The sequence below is a fragment of the Aplysia californica genome, unplaced genomic scaffold, assembly GCF_000002075.1.
Source record: "Aplysia californica isolate F4 #8 unplaced genomic scaffold, AplCal3.0 scaffold00159, whole genome shotgun sequence".
NCBI lineage: Eukaryota > Metazoa > Mollusca > Gastropoda > Aplysiida > Aplysiidae > Aplysia > Aplysia californica.
The window spans coordinates 829752-849952 of record NW_004797429.1 but is presented as its reverse complement, the minus strand read 5'-3'; the positions used below and the strand labels follow the sequence as shown (position 1 = coordinate 849952).

Below are 20201 nucleotides of genomic sequence, written 5' to 3'. Positions count from 1 at the left end.
TGATAGTCAAACCTGCTATAACAGTTACCTGTCCAAGACAATCCCCTGTACAGACCACCACTACACACTCCTCCATTTTGTCCTTTTTTTTCTTAATCACGTCGTACAAGACGTCGATCTGCTTAAAACAAAACATTTTTTTCTCAACAATTTGAGACTGTCTTGGAAAATACTTTTGACTCTATTTAATTAGTACACACAATCAATTCCGCCCCTTCTTCTGTGGTCAACACAAACAGATGTTCCCAGCTCGTGAGACATGTATTTTTACTTGGCCTAATGTCCTGTCTTGTTGTGCGTTTGCGTGAGTGCACCTTTAGGTCAAACTTTTGTAACGTCTACTGCCATTGTTAACGACCAAGACAAATTTCTTCCTGCGAGATGAATAAAGATTGTCATTGTCATTGTGTGTTTTTCGTCAAACTCGGCAACACAGAAGGCCTCTGAAGGTGAAGAAACACAAGAAAGATCACAGAGTTGGGGGAGGGGCAGAAGCAGGAAAGGAAACCAAAGAAAAAAGCGACGGACAAGAAGGAAGTAGGACCACCATACATAGTCTACACAAGATAATTAAACCCCTTTTGTTTTATATTTCAATTTTACGGCACTTGCTACACAATTAAGTCAAAAAAGTACCAAAGAATAGAGGAGTTACAAGAGAGTTACAAACATAAAAGGAAGAGGAGAGATAACAACGATAGACGTTTGATAGGAAAGAAGGGGGAGAGATAACAACGATAGACGTTTGATAGGAAAGAAGGGGGAGAGATAACAACGATAGACGTTTGATAGGAAAGAAGGGGGAGAGATAACAACGATAGACGTTTGATAGGAAAGAAGGGGGAGAGATAACAACGATAGACGTTTGATAGGAAAGAAGGGGGAGAGATAACAACGATAGATGTTTGATAGGAAAGAAGGGGGAGAGATAACAACGATAGACGTTTGATAGGAAAGAAGGGGGAGAGATAACAACGATAGACGTTTGATAGGAAAGAAGGGGGAGAGATAACAACGATAGATGTTTGATAGGAAAGAAGGGGGAGAGATAACAACGATAGACGTTTGATAGGAAAGAAGGGGGAGAGATAACAACGATAGACGTTTGATAGGAAAGAAGGGGGAGAGATAACAACGATAGATGTTTGATAGGAAAGAAGGGGGAGAGATAACAACGATAGACGTTTGATAGGAAAGAAGGGGGAGAGATAACAACGATAGATGTTTGATAGGAAAGAAGAAGTCAGCCACACCAGAGCAACCACCCACCAACCCTGTCATGTTGACTGACAGCACTCATCACAGCGAATCATCCTACAATCTACAATAAATAAATAAATAAATAAATAAATCAGAACGAACACTTAATACTCTTACATTGATTCTACTCCAATAGTCTCTTTATACATTTTTCCACACTCTGGAAGTAAAGAATGGATGCAATGTGCAAGGCTCATAAACATTATGCTTCATTTGGTTGCTGAACTAAACAACTCAAGTCTCTAAAAGCATCATTTTCCTTCTATGGTTGAATCTATCAAGGTTTAACCAAAAACAAAGTCAAAAACAAGGCTAGAATAAGATGATTTTTATTCCAAGTTCATGTTTTGTTTCCAAGCAAGCACACGAAGTATTTCTTTCATTCTTAAAACAAAGTTATTTTCGGCGAAATCGATCGTACTGCTAAAAAATTATTGACATGTCTTTTCTTTTCTTCCACAGCACGCAAGAAGAGCAAAAGTGAAATTACTTCTTTCCATGAAGAGTTAAAAACCATGTCACAAACAGATACCCAGATCTATACAAATCTACTGGATGTAATGGTCATGAGAAGAAACATCACAAAAACAGTCATCTGATATACTGCAATGAAAGAATACAAAACTGAAAAGGAATGAAAATATGACGATAAACCAGCTGGACTATTTTCCCCCGGGAATATTCAATACTACATTCAGCTAAAGACACATTTTTATCATTTTCCTCTCTGAAAGAACCTGTAAGATGGTAGTGCTGTGATGAACAAGGGTATTTTGAGCGGATTTTGATGGCTAAAATAAAAGGGTGTGCATTTCTACAAGTGTACCTCGATTTGGTTGATGAATCAGAGGAGCACCCCAGTACAATCTTTCTGATCACACGGTGATCGGGCGAAAACATAACATCTTGGTCTTTATAATTATTCAACTCTGCACTGAGCAGCTACGTTACAGAAATAAATCAACAACCACTGCACACAACGAAATCAAGTACAAAAGCTGAACTAACTTAGCGGAAAAAAAAAAAAAGAAAGGAAATGGTGATGATGGACAACAGTTTTAAAACATGAACCTTTCATTTTATGGATACAAAAAATCCTTACGTCAAACATGATCAGACCATTACAACCTTATTTCACAAATTTCCGAGCATACATAAACGAATGAACATAAAACCCCACTAGTCTCTGCTGTGATTGTTTCCCCAGGATTTCCTCATTCAGTTCTCTCCAACCAACCTGTGTAAATCTCTGTGTACATCAACAAGACACTTGAACTGCTGACAAAAGAAAAGCATGGAGAGCACCATGACACCTTTTGTCACCAAAATTATCATACTGCCATGAACATAACAGAACACCAGTTGATTTTGAAAAAACATCAACAAAGAAAATGGTCAAAAAAGATTTCTGTCTGAAAAACAGTCTACTCAAACTCAAACGACCAAAGCCAGAACAAAGGACAAGAGAATAACTACAAGCTGCAGTCACAGGAACCTGGCCTATATACAAGAGCTTGTAAAACAAAGACAGAAGAAAATAATAATGTTCACTTTTTGCTCTTTGTTTATTGTGCTAAAGTTTCATTCCTCTCATTGATGGCATTAGTCAGACATCTGACATCTTTACTTCAAAAAAAAAAAAAAAGGCACAGTTATCAAATACAATCTTTCCTTTACTGCCAGAAACGACATAATCTTTGAGGTGTGGCAAGCAAGGACTTGGGGTATAAGAAATATATTATAACGATAATGGAAACGTACCTCTGTTCTGTACAACTTTTCGAAGTTACAAAACATACGCCTGGAAAGGACACCCATTATATGATGACACACACAGTAACAGAAACCGACCGCACTCAAAAAGAGCCATTTCTTCCTGAAAACAACTGTACATCCCAATCAGGCAGGAAAGTATAAAAACTGTGGATTATTAACTAAGTCATACATCTTGCACAAAAAATCAAAATTTGTCCCAAATTTTTCTCACCTAAGGTGGTGACAAACAGTAAACCCGCAATCCCAAAATTACTTCTCAAAACGATGAGAAATAGTTCAAAGACACTAGCAATGACCTAAACCTGAAGGCTACAAATATGTCAGAGTATATCTAATCCAAGTGTTAACATCTGGCTACAGACCATCATCACGAAAAGACATTTCACAGAAGTCATGAATAAGGCACTCACCAAGTGGAGCTATCACATCACATCACACATTTCAGTCTGTTCATTCATCATATTTTCTCATCATAAGGAATTACAACAAGGTAAAATCAGAAGAGAAAGTGCAGGAATATACAAGAATCTCTTTCTCTGAGAGAATTGACATTTGTAATAATTAATATGGAATGAATTACTTTGGAAAAAAAAAGATCTATGTACACCACAGGTAAGGCAAAGTTTCAGAGAAAGGATATGCGGAAAACACACAACACATGGCCCAGATTCAAATACAAAACCTCCCACACACAAGTGCCACCAGACTTGGGCAACTGGAGTGAGCATTCACATTTTACTGCATTGATTTCTCATAAATGCTGAATAAAAATACATACAGTTGACCTTCAGACCAATAGAACAGTCAGCAATCAGATCTAAAAACTATTCTGCTTATAAAAATGCCTAAATAAGACAACCCCCCCCCCCACCACACAAAATACTTTCGTCGTTTCACCAGCAATATTACACCATGCAAGAAAGCCTTCTCATACAAATCTTAACTGCAGTTTTGTGTATAGGAAAGGATATTACTAACCAACTGATTCTGTCCAACCTTCCGACTTCAACTGAAAGTGTTGCAACAAGAGAATAAACAGTTTCATAATTCCTCCTTCCATTTGGTCACAGTTCTTCATGATCAAAACCATATAAACGTTGTTAAAAAGAACAAAACAATTCCTTTAAAGATAACACTAAAATAAAAACTCAGGAAAAATCTTCTCCTCGTTAGTGACATAAACATTTCTGCCACCCTGTGAGCATCAGAGAGGCTATTTCTTGCACAAAACTTATTTCCTTACACTGATGGAAATAAAAAAGCAACACCTTTCTCACATAACCTTTTCTAGGGGAATAAAGTTGGCCCAGTCTGGACGCGAAAACTCATCCTGTTTTCAGTTATAGCTGCACAATATTAAAATAGAAATACACAGGACAGATTAGAAGGAACAAAATGATGGTAACATTTTGTTAATTTAAAAAATAATGATATATAATATATATATCAGTCATGGGCATTTCTTAGTAGGTCCCTGAGTAAGGCCCAAAGACTCCACAACCATAAAACAAACAATAATAATAATAATGATAACGATAATAATAGTACCAACAAGAATAGTGATAAAAGGAATCTCATTCATTTCTTTACTCACAATACATCGTTTTGTTGCTGGTTTTTCTTAAGGCTTTCAGGACATGAAACTTCAAAGGCAAGACTGACATATGTGAACCCAACAACTCCATCCGTATAACAATATCGTTGTAAACTTGCCTTACAAAAACCTAAGTATAATATTGAAATACCACCAAACCATCAAGAGGAGCAATGGGAAGAATCCACAAAGCCATCAAGCTACTAGATACCTCTGTCCATTTAGTTCAGTAAAACATGAAGACATTCAAAGTTCAAAAGGCAGAATGTGACGGGAAAAAAACAACAACTCTACTCCCCAAAAATTATAAATTCAGTTTCAACGTATCACATGTACTCTGCATCCAAAGCTCAGGCACTTATTTCACTTCAACACTCTCTACATACAACATGTGAAGTCAAACTTAGTTATCAATACTCTTTACAAAAAAAAAATCCCTTTAAAAAGACAATGCTTCCACAGTAAAAAGAAGTTGATTATCATGAAACAATGTCGGAGCGTAAACCAAAATATAAACTCAGTTAGTACTACTAAAGCAGCCTCTACGTTTGCAAGCAAAAAAAAAAGCAGTGTGCCATTAGAGTAAGTGGTAAATTATAAATACCCACCACACTGGAATCAAATAATGCAAATACAGCTCTTTGCTACTTGCAACAATAATGTGCAAAACTGAACTTGAATAAACAATAGAATCATACAAATCTTTTAATTATGTATATCATGACAAAAAAAATTTATTAAAAAAAAATTTCAGTCACTTCCAATATAGCACTTGTTTGCCGAACTGTTAATGAAGCGTTACCATTCCAATCTCAAACAAAATATTGTCTTTTAAAAAAGGCAAAGAGACGCCTAAAAAATAAAAAGTTACTTTTCTACTTCTCTGTGCTTTGACTCAAAATAATAAAGTTAAAAGAGGAAATTATAATACAAATTCAGAAACTTTCTATGGTTGAACTTCTACTAAAAGTTGAGCAAAAATTGACACTGAATCTTAAGAACAAACAATCTTGTGTTATTGGATATTCTATGAACATAAAACATATCTTGCTTTATAACAAAATGGATAAGATCAGCCTCGGACCATGTACAATATTCCTTTATACACTCAACCCACTACTCATACAATTTCCACCCTCTTCTTAACACACTTTTTTATAGCAATTTCAAAAAATTCAGGAAGTATATAAAATGCCGATACACAATAGACCAAATGCCCCCGGCTACACCAGTTCATTTTCATTTGAACAATACCTCTTAAAACTGGGATCATGTTATACCAAACATATACTATCCTTAGACAGTGCTCAGCCTTAAGAAACAACACAAACGTGAATCTTGTCCTTGATAACTTGAGATGACAACCCATGGAACTCGACAAACATCCAACAGTTATCAAATGAATATCCATCTTGGAGTAAAAAAAAAACAGAAAAAAAATATGTGTTCTGGATGCATAATGATACAGTGCGACGAAAACAGCCTTGTTCCTCAAATGTAAGGACTGAACAGGGTGAAAGAAACCACCTTTGGTTGGCATAGGCAAATAACAGGCTGCTTCACAACACAGCAGAAATCTGTGAAAATAAAGAAGAAAGAAACTTGACCATCAACTTAAAAAAGACTCCAAAAAAGTTAACAAAATTAAAAGGTAAGGATTGTACAAGTACCTGTGGTCTGTCCACAAGTACAAAAAAGAATCAGTATAAGTTAAGAAAAGTTAGGGCTGAAACTATCAAATCTCTTGAAAACCATCACAACTCATTGCATCAAGAACATTGCCCAGAGAAAGGGTGTCCCAGGGCCAATATCCCCCAAAAGCGCAAGTAATATATTGAACTTTTTACATCTCTATAAGAGCATAACCCTGTGCACCTGAAAATCAATACGCTAGCTGCAGTAACATCAATGCTAAGTAAAGTTGAAGATTAATTTTCAATAGGCTTTCCTATAGAGAAAGCAAGCAGTAATCTAAGAAACTTAGAGATGCAAAGACAGACCAACAAACACTTTGCCTCTCACATCACTAGTTATCTCTAAAAGTGCAAAACTGGTAGGTGAACAACATGACTATTATAAACTTCCTCCAAATCTCTAAATCTGAGACACGTCAAAATTTTTAATTAACTCACTTCAAACACAATTTTTTCACACTGATGTCATGGAGAATTAATGTGAACAGTAACAGAATAAAACAAGCTGAAAAGTAAGTTGTAGTTTAGTTTTGATCAGAGTTTTTCAGCACTTACAACACAAATCGGTCATATAAGTGCCGAAGATTAGAAATATTACTAGAAAGAAATATACAAAGAAAAGGAGGAGGAGAGATAAGGTCGATAAATATTTGATCGGAAAGAAGGAATAAATCACATCAGAGCATCTGCCAACCGCCCACCCTGAAAAGTAAAATTTAATAAATTCAGCCGAGTTTTGTACAGAGTACATAACTTTATTTTTACTTTTTTTCCTCTTGTATCTTTAGATGTCAAGGGGAGAAGCAATTTTCCATCAAAGGCTAGGTGGGCGGCTTTTGATGTAGATACGTAATTCTGTTGCAGGACCTCTTTGACATCATCCACCCAAGGTTAGTTAGTTTTAGTATGAGTTTTTGTTTTTGTTTTTTTATAGTAGAGTGTTTTACGGCGCTCGCAACTGCATAGGTCATATGAGCGCGCGGGACACACCTAATATTTTCAGTTGGTAGGAAATTTTGAATTTTGCCCGCGTGGCGGCCGAAGCCTACTCTTATCGATTTTACACCACCAAGGGATCTTTAACGTGCGCAACTTGCACACGGGCCCTCCGATATTTTTCGCCCTTGTCAGAGAAGGCTAGGTGTAGATCTTTCCTACCAGAGGATCAGGGGTGTGGCTGAAAGACTGCAGTAAGAAGAAGCGAAGGAGTAGCAGTAGAAAGGCTGCAGAAAGAATCAGGAGCCCAGAGGAAGGGGCAAAGGAGGTGACGGGGTGAGGGCAGAAAGTGGAGACGAAAGCAGATGACAGAACATTGCCAGAGAGCAGGAAATGAGGTGAAAGGAGACAAATTTAGAGAGAAAAAATTTTTCGGTCGCTACACGGATTCGAGCCCGGGACCTTTTGAGTGAGAGGCCAACACCTTAACCTCTAGGCCACGAGAGCCCCCTAGTATGAGTTTTACAGCACTTGCAACACAACAACGTCATATAAGTGCCGAAGATTAGAGGTGTTACAAGAGAGTAACAAACATAAAAAAGAAGGAGGGGAGATAGAGACGATAGATTTTTTATAGGAAAGAAGGAGCAAACCACACAAGAGCACCCGCCAACCACCCACAGCCAAGTTTAAGTACATAACTACTCACCTTTATTTGCCATTGGTCGCCATGTTGGTGGAGAGGCCAATACCAGTCGCTGAAGAGGCAGCAGCCTTCTGCTTCAGCATGGTCCAGTCAAAAACATAGTCATACTGATGGTTGAGTGTGCGGAAAAGGATTCTGAACAGTTGTCTTAGGTACATGTAGTCTGGTGCTTCTTCAAATCTCAGACCTCGGCAGTAGTTGAGGTACATGGCAAACTCTGCAGGAAACCCCTGTAACAAAAAAAGTCCCATATTGTTAGTCTCATTCAAGACATGTTCTAGTACTTAAACAATGTTGGTAAAAGTCTATGATAACCTATTAGAAATTTGTTTTCTTTCACAAGGCAAATACGTGAAGATACAAAGACAAAATCAACTGTCAAGAAATGTACAAACAGAAGGGGAACAAAAATCATGTTTAACACATGAAAAAGCATAAAAAGAAGAGGGGATACTATTAATCTAATACGTACAAAACAAAAGATTCGAGATAAAGAGTCCTAATTGCACTGCTCTTCGGCACACTTGCTCGAAAAGGAATAAAATTCCTACATCACTGAATTGGATCACAGAGACTAACAGAAATTCATATAATTTTTTATTTTTTTTTTGCAAACCAAATACTTTTCTGCTTAAATACGACACCACATGATTACATGATTTTTGCCTATTAGTAAAACCAGACCTGAGCTCTTTTCCAATTTTGTTTTGTATAAAACTCTTTACATTTTTCTTATGAAGATCACAGACAGGTCTCTCAGAACGTTTTACCCTATGCCCTCTTTCTTTCTCTCTCAAGTGCTTTTTCTATATTTCAATGACACTGTCCTAGAGGTCCACCTAAGACGATCAGTTTTCTCCTCTCAACTTGTGGCTGTCTTGGACAGCTTTGATTGTATTTACAACACATTTTGACATTTACAACCTCCTTTTGCGATAACTTCTTCCACCTTCCACATCGCTCTTGCTAGGTCTCCTGAATGCACTTCAGGTTTAAAACATTCTTTTAATTAAGTTCACAAGACGAGCACTCCTGCAGCCTTTACACCCAAGTTTACTTTTAGTTTAGTTTGTTTTAGTAGAGGTTTTACGGCGCTCGCAACCTGCAAAAGGGCATATGAGCGCCAGAAGATTAGAGGTGTTACAAGAGAGTAACAAACATAAAAAAGAAGGAGGGGAGATAAGGATGATAAATGTTTGATAGGAAAGAAGAAGCAAACAATACCAAAGCACCCACCAACCACCCACTTAATTTTAGTTTGAGTGAGTTAAACAAAAATAAGTCGTATAAGTGCCTATATTAGAGGTGTTATGAAAGAGCAACGTACAAAGAAAAGAAGGAAGAGCGGCAAGAACGACAGATGATTGATAAAAAATACCTTGCAAAGGACTTCCACTGGTGTTGACATTTTCTTTTCACTTATTCTTTCATATTTCTGCTTCTTCGTTGCTGCCTGAAACGTGCAAAAACAAAGAGTACTTCAGAAACTGCAAATCGATTTTTAAACAAGTCACTTTGTTTTCAGTTCAGTACATTGGGCCATGGCTATAACAGGACTGCCATGACCCTTGTAACAGCTAAATCCTGTTACAGACAGTGATCTCAAGTTAACATACACTGAAACAATTGATTAACAAATGGGATGGCTTTATTACATATATAGCCTACCGGAACTAACAAAGATCCCCCCAAAAAGATTCATCAGTTGTTACCCTTTTCCTATCCACTGGTTGTTTTCTGTTCTCCTCATCTTTATCTCCCTTTTTTCTGTTATCTTGGTCTCGTGGTGGTTGACTTGCCACAAATTTAAGATGCAGGGGGAATAGTAATAATAATGATAATAATCATAATAATAATGATAACGATAATAAAAATAGCTTTTATATAAAGTGCATAGCCATGCTCTTTAAAGCATGTTCTGCACGCTTAGTAAATACATTGTAAGCATATTTGTAATCAAAAAGTTACTGTACCACAATTAGCAAAAAGATCATGACATAGATCTGCAGTGCGGTAATTCTAGCGGTAAGTGCTTAATTTTCATTCAATCATTTATCCCCATTGCAAGTCTCACCATCCCACAGGGAGACAATGTGACGATGTAGTGCCAGACCGAGGCAATGCGCAGTCTTTGACAAGATTTGCATCTACCCTAAAGCACACCCATTTTTCCTCCTCTCTCCCCTGCACACACGATATGACTCATCATAAAATATTTATCTTACAATTGATTTGGCCTACTCGAGGCCACGTAGCTGCAATTCGTGACGTTAGCTGTTATTTTTGCTTCACTTGCTTCATTCTGCTTCTTCATTTGCTTTATTCTGCTTCTTGTCCGTTTGTTTAAAGATTTTGTTAATGGTTGGACTACTGTTATAACTGAGCATGTTTGTCCAAATGCAAGCTATTAAATTTTTTTTTACTATATCAAATACAATTTATTTCTAGCATGCTTTTGCTGGGATCCTGTTATAACCACAATTGCATACATGCCAACATTGCCTGGGTCAAAATCTGTAGTTGACACAAATTTTTGTCCCAAAATCTGTAGTTGACCTAAATAATCTGTAGTAGACTATATTACTACTTGCCACATACTTAATTGGGGATCCGTATCAATATTTCGACCCACAAATACATGAGTGTGTTTGCAACTTCAAACAAATGTAGAAAATGACAAAGAACAAAAAACAAAAATTAGCAATGACAATGAAAAATTAAATTTTTACCCAGCTTAAATGAAAGAAGAGTAAATTCTAAGAACAGTGGTTTTTAAATTTAAAGAAACCATTCATAAATAAAAAAAGTTATTGGGATTTTTTTTCTTCAAAATTTTGGGGGACTTTCATAAAGGAAAATATTGCCAAAAAGTGGGACGTTTCTTGATGTATTTTGAGGAAAAACTGTTCATAAGTCAGTAATGAGTTGAAGTATATGAAAGAAACTTTGTATCTTCAGGTGATTTTTAGTGCAGAATCTAGTACTGCTATCACTTTTTCGAAATCTATCTTTGGATCTTTAAGACTAATATTAAATTTGCATGAAAATATGTTGAATTGCGCGACATCCTTTAGGCAGTCAATTACATGCCGCCTAGCGATCACGCGCCAGTTGCATGGCGGCAACTCACTTGTTAGGTCCGTGATCTAGTTTCCAGCTCTAGTGTTTTATCAATGGATGGGTGGTAATTTTAAATTGGTACGTAAAGTGTAGGCCTACAACACACAAAGATCTGAAATTTTACAGCAATTAAAGAAGACATGTGGGGCGCTTGTCGGTGGCTTATCTCTCAAAATCGGTGTATCGGTAGTTTGACCAAAAAGTCGGTAATATACCGATTTTTTCTGTAGGGTTGGGAGGTATGCAATTGCTACAAGTGGAGCCCATTAAAAATATTTTAAATTTCACTTGCTTTAAGCAGAGAACAGTGACAAATGTCACTTAGATAATTTCTTAAACCACGAAATTAATAACAGTTCAAGCGATGCATATGGCATACACAAAGTGTAACGTGTAATATGTGAAAAAATGAGACAGTCATAAATGCCACGTAAATCAAAACCAAGTGCTGCTAAAAAAAAAATGCATTATTGATTTATCAATGGTAATGTTTCTAAATAAATTACAATAAATCCATTGTAAAGAACATATAAGTGGACAAACCACCGTTACCTTTAAACCCTGCCAAGGTAAAGAGCCTCTGTTGAAGTACATAAGGACATAACCCAAGGACTCCATGTCATCCCTACGACTTTGTTCAATGCCCATGTGAGCATTGATGCTGGCATAACGTGCAGTACCGGTCAGGTTCTTATCCTCTCTGTAAGGGATATGTTGACGGGTTCTATTGTCTCTGTATTTCTTGGCGAGACCAAAGTCAATGATGAACACCTGTCAAAATTAACACACAGACAAAAATCAGAACAAAATGGTCAAGAGTACAAATTTGTCCACTAGAATTTAAAAAAAACTAGAATGACCTTCTAGATTCAGTTTGCTAAAAACTTATTAACATATCTGAAAGAGAAAAATCTGGTTTATTGAGTGATATGAATAGAGCAATAACATCAATTCTACAAAATATCTTGGCCCTTCACAACAGACCAAAGTCTTTCCAATAAAATTAATCCTTGATTTGCCGAAAAGAACAAATTTTAGCTCCATTACTCTATGAACTACTAATCTTTCAGGCACAACCATTTTCCTCCGTATGTAAGATCTTATGTATAGAAAGAAGATCGAAGAAAATGTAACTGAACAGGACAAACACCCAGCTGATGAGGCATAAAACACCAGAAAGAAACACTTAATTTGTCCTTCCTTTTAATCAAGCAAAAAACTGAAAATGATACTACTCTTTTGCTTCTGACAGGAAGGGCTTACATTCACTGGAACGCGAAATGAGAGAAAATCATTTAACACACACAACAAAAAAAACCTGTGCTATCCAGTTTTAAAAAATCAAACTAACAATAAACAAACATGAAATGTCTACGGCCTCACCTCTAGCATCGATGTCATACAAACTAAAAAACCTTACCTTGTTACAGTGTCTGCCAATTCCCATCAAAAAGTTATCTGGCTTAATATCACGATGGATAAAGTTTTTATTGTGCGTGTACTCAATCCTGTTGATCATCTGAAAAGAAAAAAAGGGTAACAGATAAGCATTTAATTTAATGAAACAACTGGTTCTGAGCCATTTCACACTCCAAACCAACATGCTCTAGCAGCCACCTGTCTCAGACAATCACCTGTACAAACAACCACTTCTTACTATTCCCTTTGTGCTTTTTCCACATTATAATGACACTGTCTGAGACATCCACCTGTCTAAGACAACTTCTTTTCTTCTCGACAAAGGGTGGCCTTCTTGGACAATTTTGACTGTAGGCCTACTTGTGCAAAACACTTCCTGAATCTGACCAAAGCAAAAAGAACTTGAAGACGTACACAAAGACTTTCAAGAAAAGCAACCATACAGCTCAACTTTACATTCTTAACTTATCTCATAGGTAAGTAATTAGAAAATGAAATATATGACCAACTTATTAGCCACATTCAAAGGACACAGAGAAATTATACACATTACAAACACACATACTTATCACTAGTATACTTAGTCACATTTTTAAGTATACACGTTTTAAAGCTCAATAAAAACAAATCTAGGCCACAAATTACTTTCAAATTTACACACTGACTAAGTGATATACCTGTCACTGGCAAGTTGTTTTCAGATTTCTGAACGCACGAGGGGTTTTGTTACCGCATGCGTGTTACATGTTTTTTGTTTTTTGAGAATTAATCATGACACGGAAATGGTTTGTTCAAAAGATAAGTACACATCAAAGCTTTGTCATTTTTGTAACAATTGGCTAGTGATAAAAACATGTGTTGTCTCCGTTTCATGATGCCACGCCAAAGAGAAAATGTGCGAAATCAGCTTGTTGGAATGATCCATAAGGATGCCTCAGTATCCACTGTTGCGGGACATTTTTAAAGATTTTAATGTAACAAGAAGAATTGAGAACGCAGCAAAGGATCGTGAGAGAACAGGATCACGAAAGGATCGCCCCCATTGACTTGGGAGAAGAAGAACTACTCCAAGAGAGGATCTTTTTATACGCCTGTCGCATTTACGAAATCATTTCAAAACGGCAAGACAAACCTGAGATGAGGTGAGTTGAAATACATGCAAAAAAAAGTCAAAAGCCTCAGACACTTCCTCAACTTGAGAAGGCATCGCATGAAGAGTGGAACAACATCCCTCATCAGGCAGTGCATCGATTGATTGATTCAAGGCGGCGACGATGTCAGGCCGTCATCAATGCAAGAGGACATCATACGCACTACTAATCGTGCTACTTTTGTAGACCACCCCCACACCCTTGTAAGTCAAGAATAAACCTGTTACGTTGACATTCAGCAATGTTGTTGTTTTTTTTCGTTGTTAAAATTGATTGAATTAGTATTCCTGAAAATTTTAAGAATATCGGGTCATTGTGAAACTAGCAATTTTCATTTTTACACGGTGTATACTTAAAAATGCAACAGAGTATAGTTGTTCTTGAGGATTAGAGGTAGACAAAAGAAACAGCTAAATGATCTCAGGGATCACAGAGTAAGTAAATTTTTTCTGTGACCTTGGTATAGTGAGGTAAAATTTTGGCAGGTTTCAGTTTTTGGAGCCAACGAGCATTAATTGTCAGCAAATACTTTTTTTTTTTGTCGTGCACCCAGATGCTTTCAGATGGTGTATTTTTGGCCAATATTGTATAATTTCTTGATTTTGAATTCATTGGACCCCTAATGATCTTCCAGGCCCTCTAACCCTCAAATTTCAGACATTGAGCTCTGTTGGAAATGCTTTTAGTGGGTAAAGAAGAGGCTGTTCTTAGACCCCTCAGTAAGGTCTTACAAGATTTAAGTTACAGGTTGTAAACTGTTAAATCTTTAAGAAGGAAGTTGTGATGTTATCATGCCAAAACAACCTTGAAAACATTCTTTAACAGCAAAAATTCTCAAACAGAAAGCCCACTTCAAAGACAGGGAGAAGAGATATCATACTTATGATTTACCTAATCAAAAAGAGTTAAAAACCACAAAACAATCTCTTTAAACTTAGGTCTACATTACTTCAAATACCACAGCAGCTAATAAAGAAAAAAGCTTGAGTTTATATAACAGATGTCATTCTCATGCCCAACACACATCAAACTTTAAAAGAGTGAGAAAGATGTCATTACCTGATCAGCCAGCATGAGAACTGTTTTCATGGTAAACTTGCGAGAACAAAAGTTGAAGAGATCTTCTAAACTTGGTCCTAACAAGTCCATGACAAGCACATTGTATTCTTTCTCTTGACCAAACCATCTGAAATAGCACAAGAGAAGGAGAAACGTTCAAGATATCAGTGGTCTACAATGAAAAGTTGCAGAAAAAACCTTTAAAATGTTATTGGTGTCACACAAGTGTAACAATTCTTCCTTTCCTTCCTTAATCAGTCTGCTTGAATCTAAGGGACAAACGGGGAGCTCTTCAGTCTACAGGTTTACTATTACTTCAATAGACTTCACCTCTTGCCCTGAAGAACCTAATTCTCGTTAACATGGTTGACAAATAACTGGGCAGATATTCTCTAATCTTTCTCATTGTTGATTCGAAGGCAAATGGAGTTGAGCACCCCACTTTTTATTCTCGGAAAAGTAAATGAACATAATTAATAAAAACACCTTGGTAGTTAAAAATAAAAGAAGAGCATACCAGAAAAAGTCGGAAGCCCTCACAAAACTTTAAATCAGACTACGTAATTAAAAGAATTGTCACAAACAGTTCCAGCAGCCAGTGGTCACTTCAGTTCATTTCAAAGAAAGAAGAGATAATTTTACTGATTGTAGAACTGACTATAATCACTTGTAGATTTTCTCCCCTGACGCTTTGGGTAATATCCCATTCTAGTAAGGTCTCATATTTTCATTATTCCCAAGTACTGGGATCTTAGGCAGAGACTACAAATACTAAATTTTTTTGTGAACATATATATATATTTATGCCAGAAAACAAGAACAGCCGACTTCAACTTACCTTATGTGAGGGATTCCAACACCCCCAGAGAGGAGTTTGTACAACTTGCTTTCATACAAAAGCTGTGGATGACGTGCTTTTGTAGATTCCAACTTGACCGCAACTTCCTGTTAGATTTTTAAAATTACAAAAACAAATGAAGGAAATGTGAGCATTAACCTGAATTTCAAATTTACCTTCTATTCTCTATTTTCATATTAACAAAAGTTTTATGCCAACAAGCCTTTTAAAAATTGCTTGAACTTTTGCACAGTCAGGCTTTGTTTAGATAGGATAAAAGTGTAAATAAAGTTTATAAGCATTGTAAACGCATTTAATAACTACTGTTTTCAGCCGATGTCTGAATTTTTTTTGGCTGGAGTCAGAAGCTGGAATTTTGGCAATGCACTAAAAAGTAACAGCTTTGAAACCAAAGTCAAATTAAACTTTTCAGTCTCCCCGATTCTGCTGTTGCCAAAGTGCCAGTGTGATGATGAGATATGATCTATGAGAACAAAGCTTGTAAACAGTAATTTACCCCATTAATCTAAATATATTTATACAAATCTAGTGGTCTGATCTTTATTCCCTTACTAAACATTTTAGAAGAAACCACATACATACTCATCAACCCTCAAAATTTAAATGAAGGTAGTGTAGAGTTTATTATTTCTAAGAACATGATGGAGCTCGATTTTCCTGATTTTGAACTTCAAGCATCTTTTAAAAAATGGAAGATTTCAATCTTTATTTATTTATTTATTGTTACAAAATACTCCAGAACTGAGCCATTCGTTTCCTTATCTACTTTTGACTTTAAGTGTGTGTGTGTGTGTGTGTGTGTGGGTGGGTGATATGGAGTTTGGGGGGGGGGGGGGGGGGGGGGGGAGTAGAATTGAGCCATTGCTTTCTAATTCCATAATTCCACTTTTAAAAAAGTGCTCTTAAGTTGGTTCAAAGCTACACGGATAAACACAAATCCAGTGTGTGTCAGTGACACAGTGTTTAGAGGGTAGTGGTCACTGATCCTTGAGCCACATATCCCTAGTTTAAAAACAGGGTACTGCACAGTGGGAAAAGCAATTAACATTTGGGTTGTCTACGATTTGTGATAAACTCTGAAAGGGTATTATTGATGCATTTTTATACATATTATTTATTATGCCATTGTAAAACAAATTTCCTGAGTCAATTTCTTTTTAAAAAATAATTTTATCTTCAATTAGTAGAGATAAAAGGTTCACGGAAGTAACAGCAAGACTATCCACAATTAGTTGCAACTGTAGTGGTGGTCGATGGCACACTAGGTTTTTGTGCTAAAGCAGGGTTGGGTTGATTTAAATCAGTTGATTTTTTAAATTTAAATCAACTTGATTTTTTAAATAAAAATCAGTGATTTAAATCACTTTTTTTAAAATTTATTTTTATTCAGTTTTTAAATATTTCAACATTCAGAATTCCTTTCCTAGGTTTCATAAAACAGATATAAGGTTTAGTAGACTAATATAATCATGCTTAAAAGTCTGCTTTCCCCCCCTTTCACTGTAAAATAATACAGTATTCAACTTACTTTTTTCCCCCATAATTGAAATCAGAGCTTGGTTGATTTAAATCAGTTGATTTTTTTGTTTTAATCAACTTGATTTTGTGATTTAAATCACTTTTTTTTAAATGTATTCTGTTTTTACATATTTAAACATTCAGAATTCATTTCCTTGGTTTTATTTATCAGATATAAGGTTTAGTAGACTAATACAATCATGCTTAAAAGTCTGCTTTCCCCCCTGTCACTGTAAAATAATACAGTATTCAATTTTCTTTCTTTTCATAATTGAAAACCAGGGTTGGGTTGATTTAAATCAGGTCTTAAAAATAAAACTCAGTGATTTAAATCACTTTTAAAAAATGTATTGTTTTTACGTCTTTAAACATTCAGAATTCCGTTCCTTGGTTTTATAAAACAGATATAAGGTTAAGTAGACTAATATAATCATGCTTAAAAGTCTGCTTTCCCCCCTGTCACTGTAAGTAGTAAATTAATACAGTATTCAATTTACTTTTTTTTCTCCATAATTGAAATTAGCATTTTCTTTTTCTTTTTAGACAAACACAAGCGCGCGCACGCACACACGCACACTGTAATAAAATACAAGTTTATCTATGCATAATTACCCCCTCCCCCCCTTTCCTTTTAGACTGACATTTTCTTCATTTTTTGTCTGTAGCCATAATTCACTGATAATAGCAGATTAAGGCTTTCTTTCGCAGTTGCTTAAATATCATTCGTTAAAACAAAGACAATGCATTCTGCACTAAAAGAACATACTTTTAGCCACCAAAAATCCCAAACTGTGTCGACATTTTTTTTTAAATAAAAAAAATCCGATTTAAATAAAAAAAATCTTATTTAAATTTTTTAAAATCAATTTTTTAAATTTTTATTTAAAAAATCAAAAAAATCACCAACCCTGTGCTAAAGGCACAACAAACGCTCCATTCCTAGAAATCATTTATAAAATTACTAATTATTTTATCACAATCATATTGGCATATATAAATCATATTATATCAGATGAACACACCTCTTCAGCGTGCAAGATGTAGTAACACAACGTTTATCTTGCATGATACAGTTCTGCACTCCAGTGAATTCATAATTATAGGCCTAATGAATGTACTTCGTAAAGCAACAACTATCTCTAGCCATGGATTCATACCAACCAAATCAGGAAGCTTGCTGTCAATGGTCAACCAAATGGAATTGGAAAAGAACTATTTACACCTTTTGAAAAAATATAGTTAAGTAAAGGCTAATGACGAACCCCTGGACAAACAAAAAAAATGAATGGTGGCAAAAGGGAAGTGGGATTTAACTATAACTGATGTAATTTCTGTTCTAATCATACCTCCAAAGTCGCCTAGGAAGTTGAGTCAGTAAGACATTCTATATAACTGTCTGGGATATCCAGGATTCAATCCCCCAAAAACAAGGGTGTGTCCCAATAATGGACACTCTAAGCACTTGGACTACCTGCTGAGCTTGGCCTTGAGACACACAAGTCTTTCATCTCAATTATAACCCGGGCCCGAGATGTTGAACTGGTAGGCCCCCCAGGCCCAAACTTGAAAACAAAAATCTACATAATTAAGACAATCACCGGGCAAAACTCAGTTCAACACAAGACATTGTTACTGTTAACTTTACAAGGAACCAAGACCCAACCCAAAGAAAGGCAATCCCGCCTGACCAGTGTCAAGAGAAGCATAAAAAAGGCTTACAAGTTCTCTAGGATATGGACATGGTGTAGATCTAGATTCTAGTCCAAAGCTTCACTGCCACCAGTGGGGTTGAACTAGGGTAGTAAAGTAGTCTGAGAGAAGCACGTGATTAGTCCTTTATGATTAAAACACTGTCCTAAACTTTCATATTGATATTAAATTGACTTACCTCTCCATTTGATATATTGATTGCAAGATATATGTCGCCGAAGGACCCGCTTCCTATTTTGCGTACCAGACGATACTTCCCAGCGACATTGAATTCGCTCTTCGAGGCTGACGAGGATGACATCTTCGTACAACTGAGAACCCAGTTCCCGAGTCTAGATTGATAAATCAGATCTTCCTAAGACCAGGTTAACGCCCATAACAGTATTATTTCGATTTCCTTTGTTCTTGAATCACACAGCTGACCATATTTGTGCCTCCAGATTTGTTTTGTTGTTCTCCCTTTAGCACAAGATGACACAAAACGCAATGAACTTTGGGATTGACATGGCACAACCTATAATTAAACATGATGTCGATATATATTACTACATTGATTTGAAACAAAAAACATATTGTAATAATAACAAAAACAAGAAAAATATAATAAATAAGGTAATAGTTAAAGAAATTATATAAATCAGAAGGATAAAATCCCATTAAATTAATTATATCAGTTTTTATATGATATTCAGAATTTATATCTTATCCAGGTATTTGACAGTCTCCAAGGGAATTAGTGGGCGCGGATAGCAACTGGTTACTTTCGCTTTCTCCGAGATCGAGTTTTGCGGATAACAATTAGTGGAGAGCGGTCTCCGCAGTTCCGAGTTATAGATCTAATTGGTATATTAAGTTCCCGAAAAACTACATGCTGATTGCATAAACTTTTAAAAATTCGTTTCATTAATGTAAAGTGGTTTTCTTGTAAGAGACAACGCAGGTGCAATAAATAATCCGAATGCTTCTTTCTGTGGCCCAACAGATTTGTGTGAACTTTTTGAATAAGCGCTTGGATTAGCAGCCTATTTTAACTTCAACACAGATTGTTTACATAACTTCTTTTGTATTCAGCGTAGTGCCCACAAAGTGGCGAGGTCTCTATAGTGGGTGCGATTGCGTAATGTAGCACAGACCGCCCGGCGGGTGGCCATTTTCATCTGTCCAAAAAGGAGAACACTACGTTCCAACAGCTATTTGGCAAACGTCTATATGTGTCCGCGGGCACGTGCATTTACAAACTTACATACTTGATAAAGCAGGCGATCATTCGAAAGTATTAAAGCTTGGTAGACCTACTTTGTTTTGTTTGACCACTGTAAATATTTCGCGATATTTGTTCACCCACCATCAATTGGAAGGTTCCTAAAAGACACTTATCTTTTTTTGTGTGACCCCGACC

General features: G+C 36.2%; 1 protein-coding gene across 1 annotated transcript; it reads right to left on the bottom strand.

Moving 5' to 3' along the window:
• Positions 1–1573: 1573 nt before the first annotated feature.
• Positions 1574–19292, bottom strand: LOC101851803 (casein kinase I). The gene is made up of 8 exons (XM_005097635.3): positions 18981–19292; positions 15554–15660; positions 14716–14842; positions 12507–12605; positions 11639–11857; positions 9345–9419; positions 7970–8196; positions 1574–6207 (listed from the first exon to the last, which is right to left on the bottom strand). Exons 1-7 carry the CDS (start codon positions 19101–19103, stop codon positions 7972–7974), a joined length of 975 nt encoding a protein of 324 aa, XP_005097692.1. The 5' UTR covers positions 19104–19292; the 3' UTR covers positions 1574–6207; positions 7970–7971.
• Between the last annotated feature and the right edge of the window lie 909 nt (positions 19293–20201).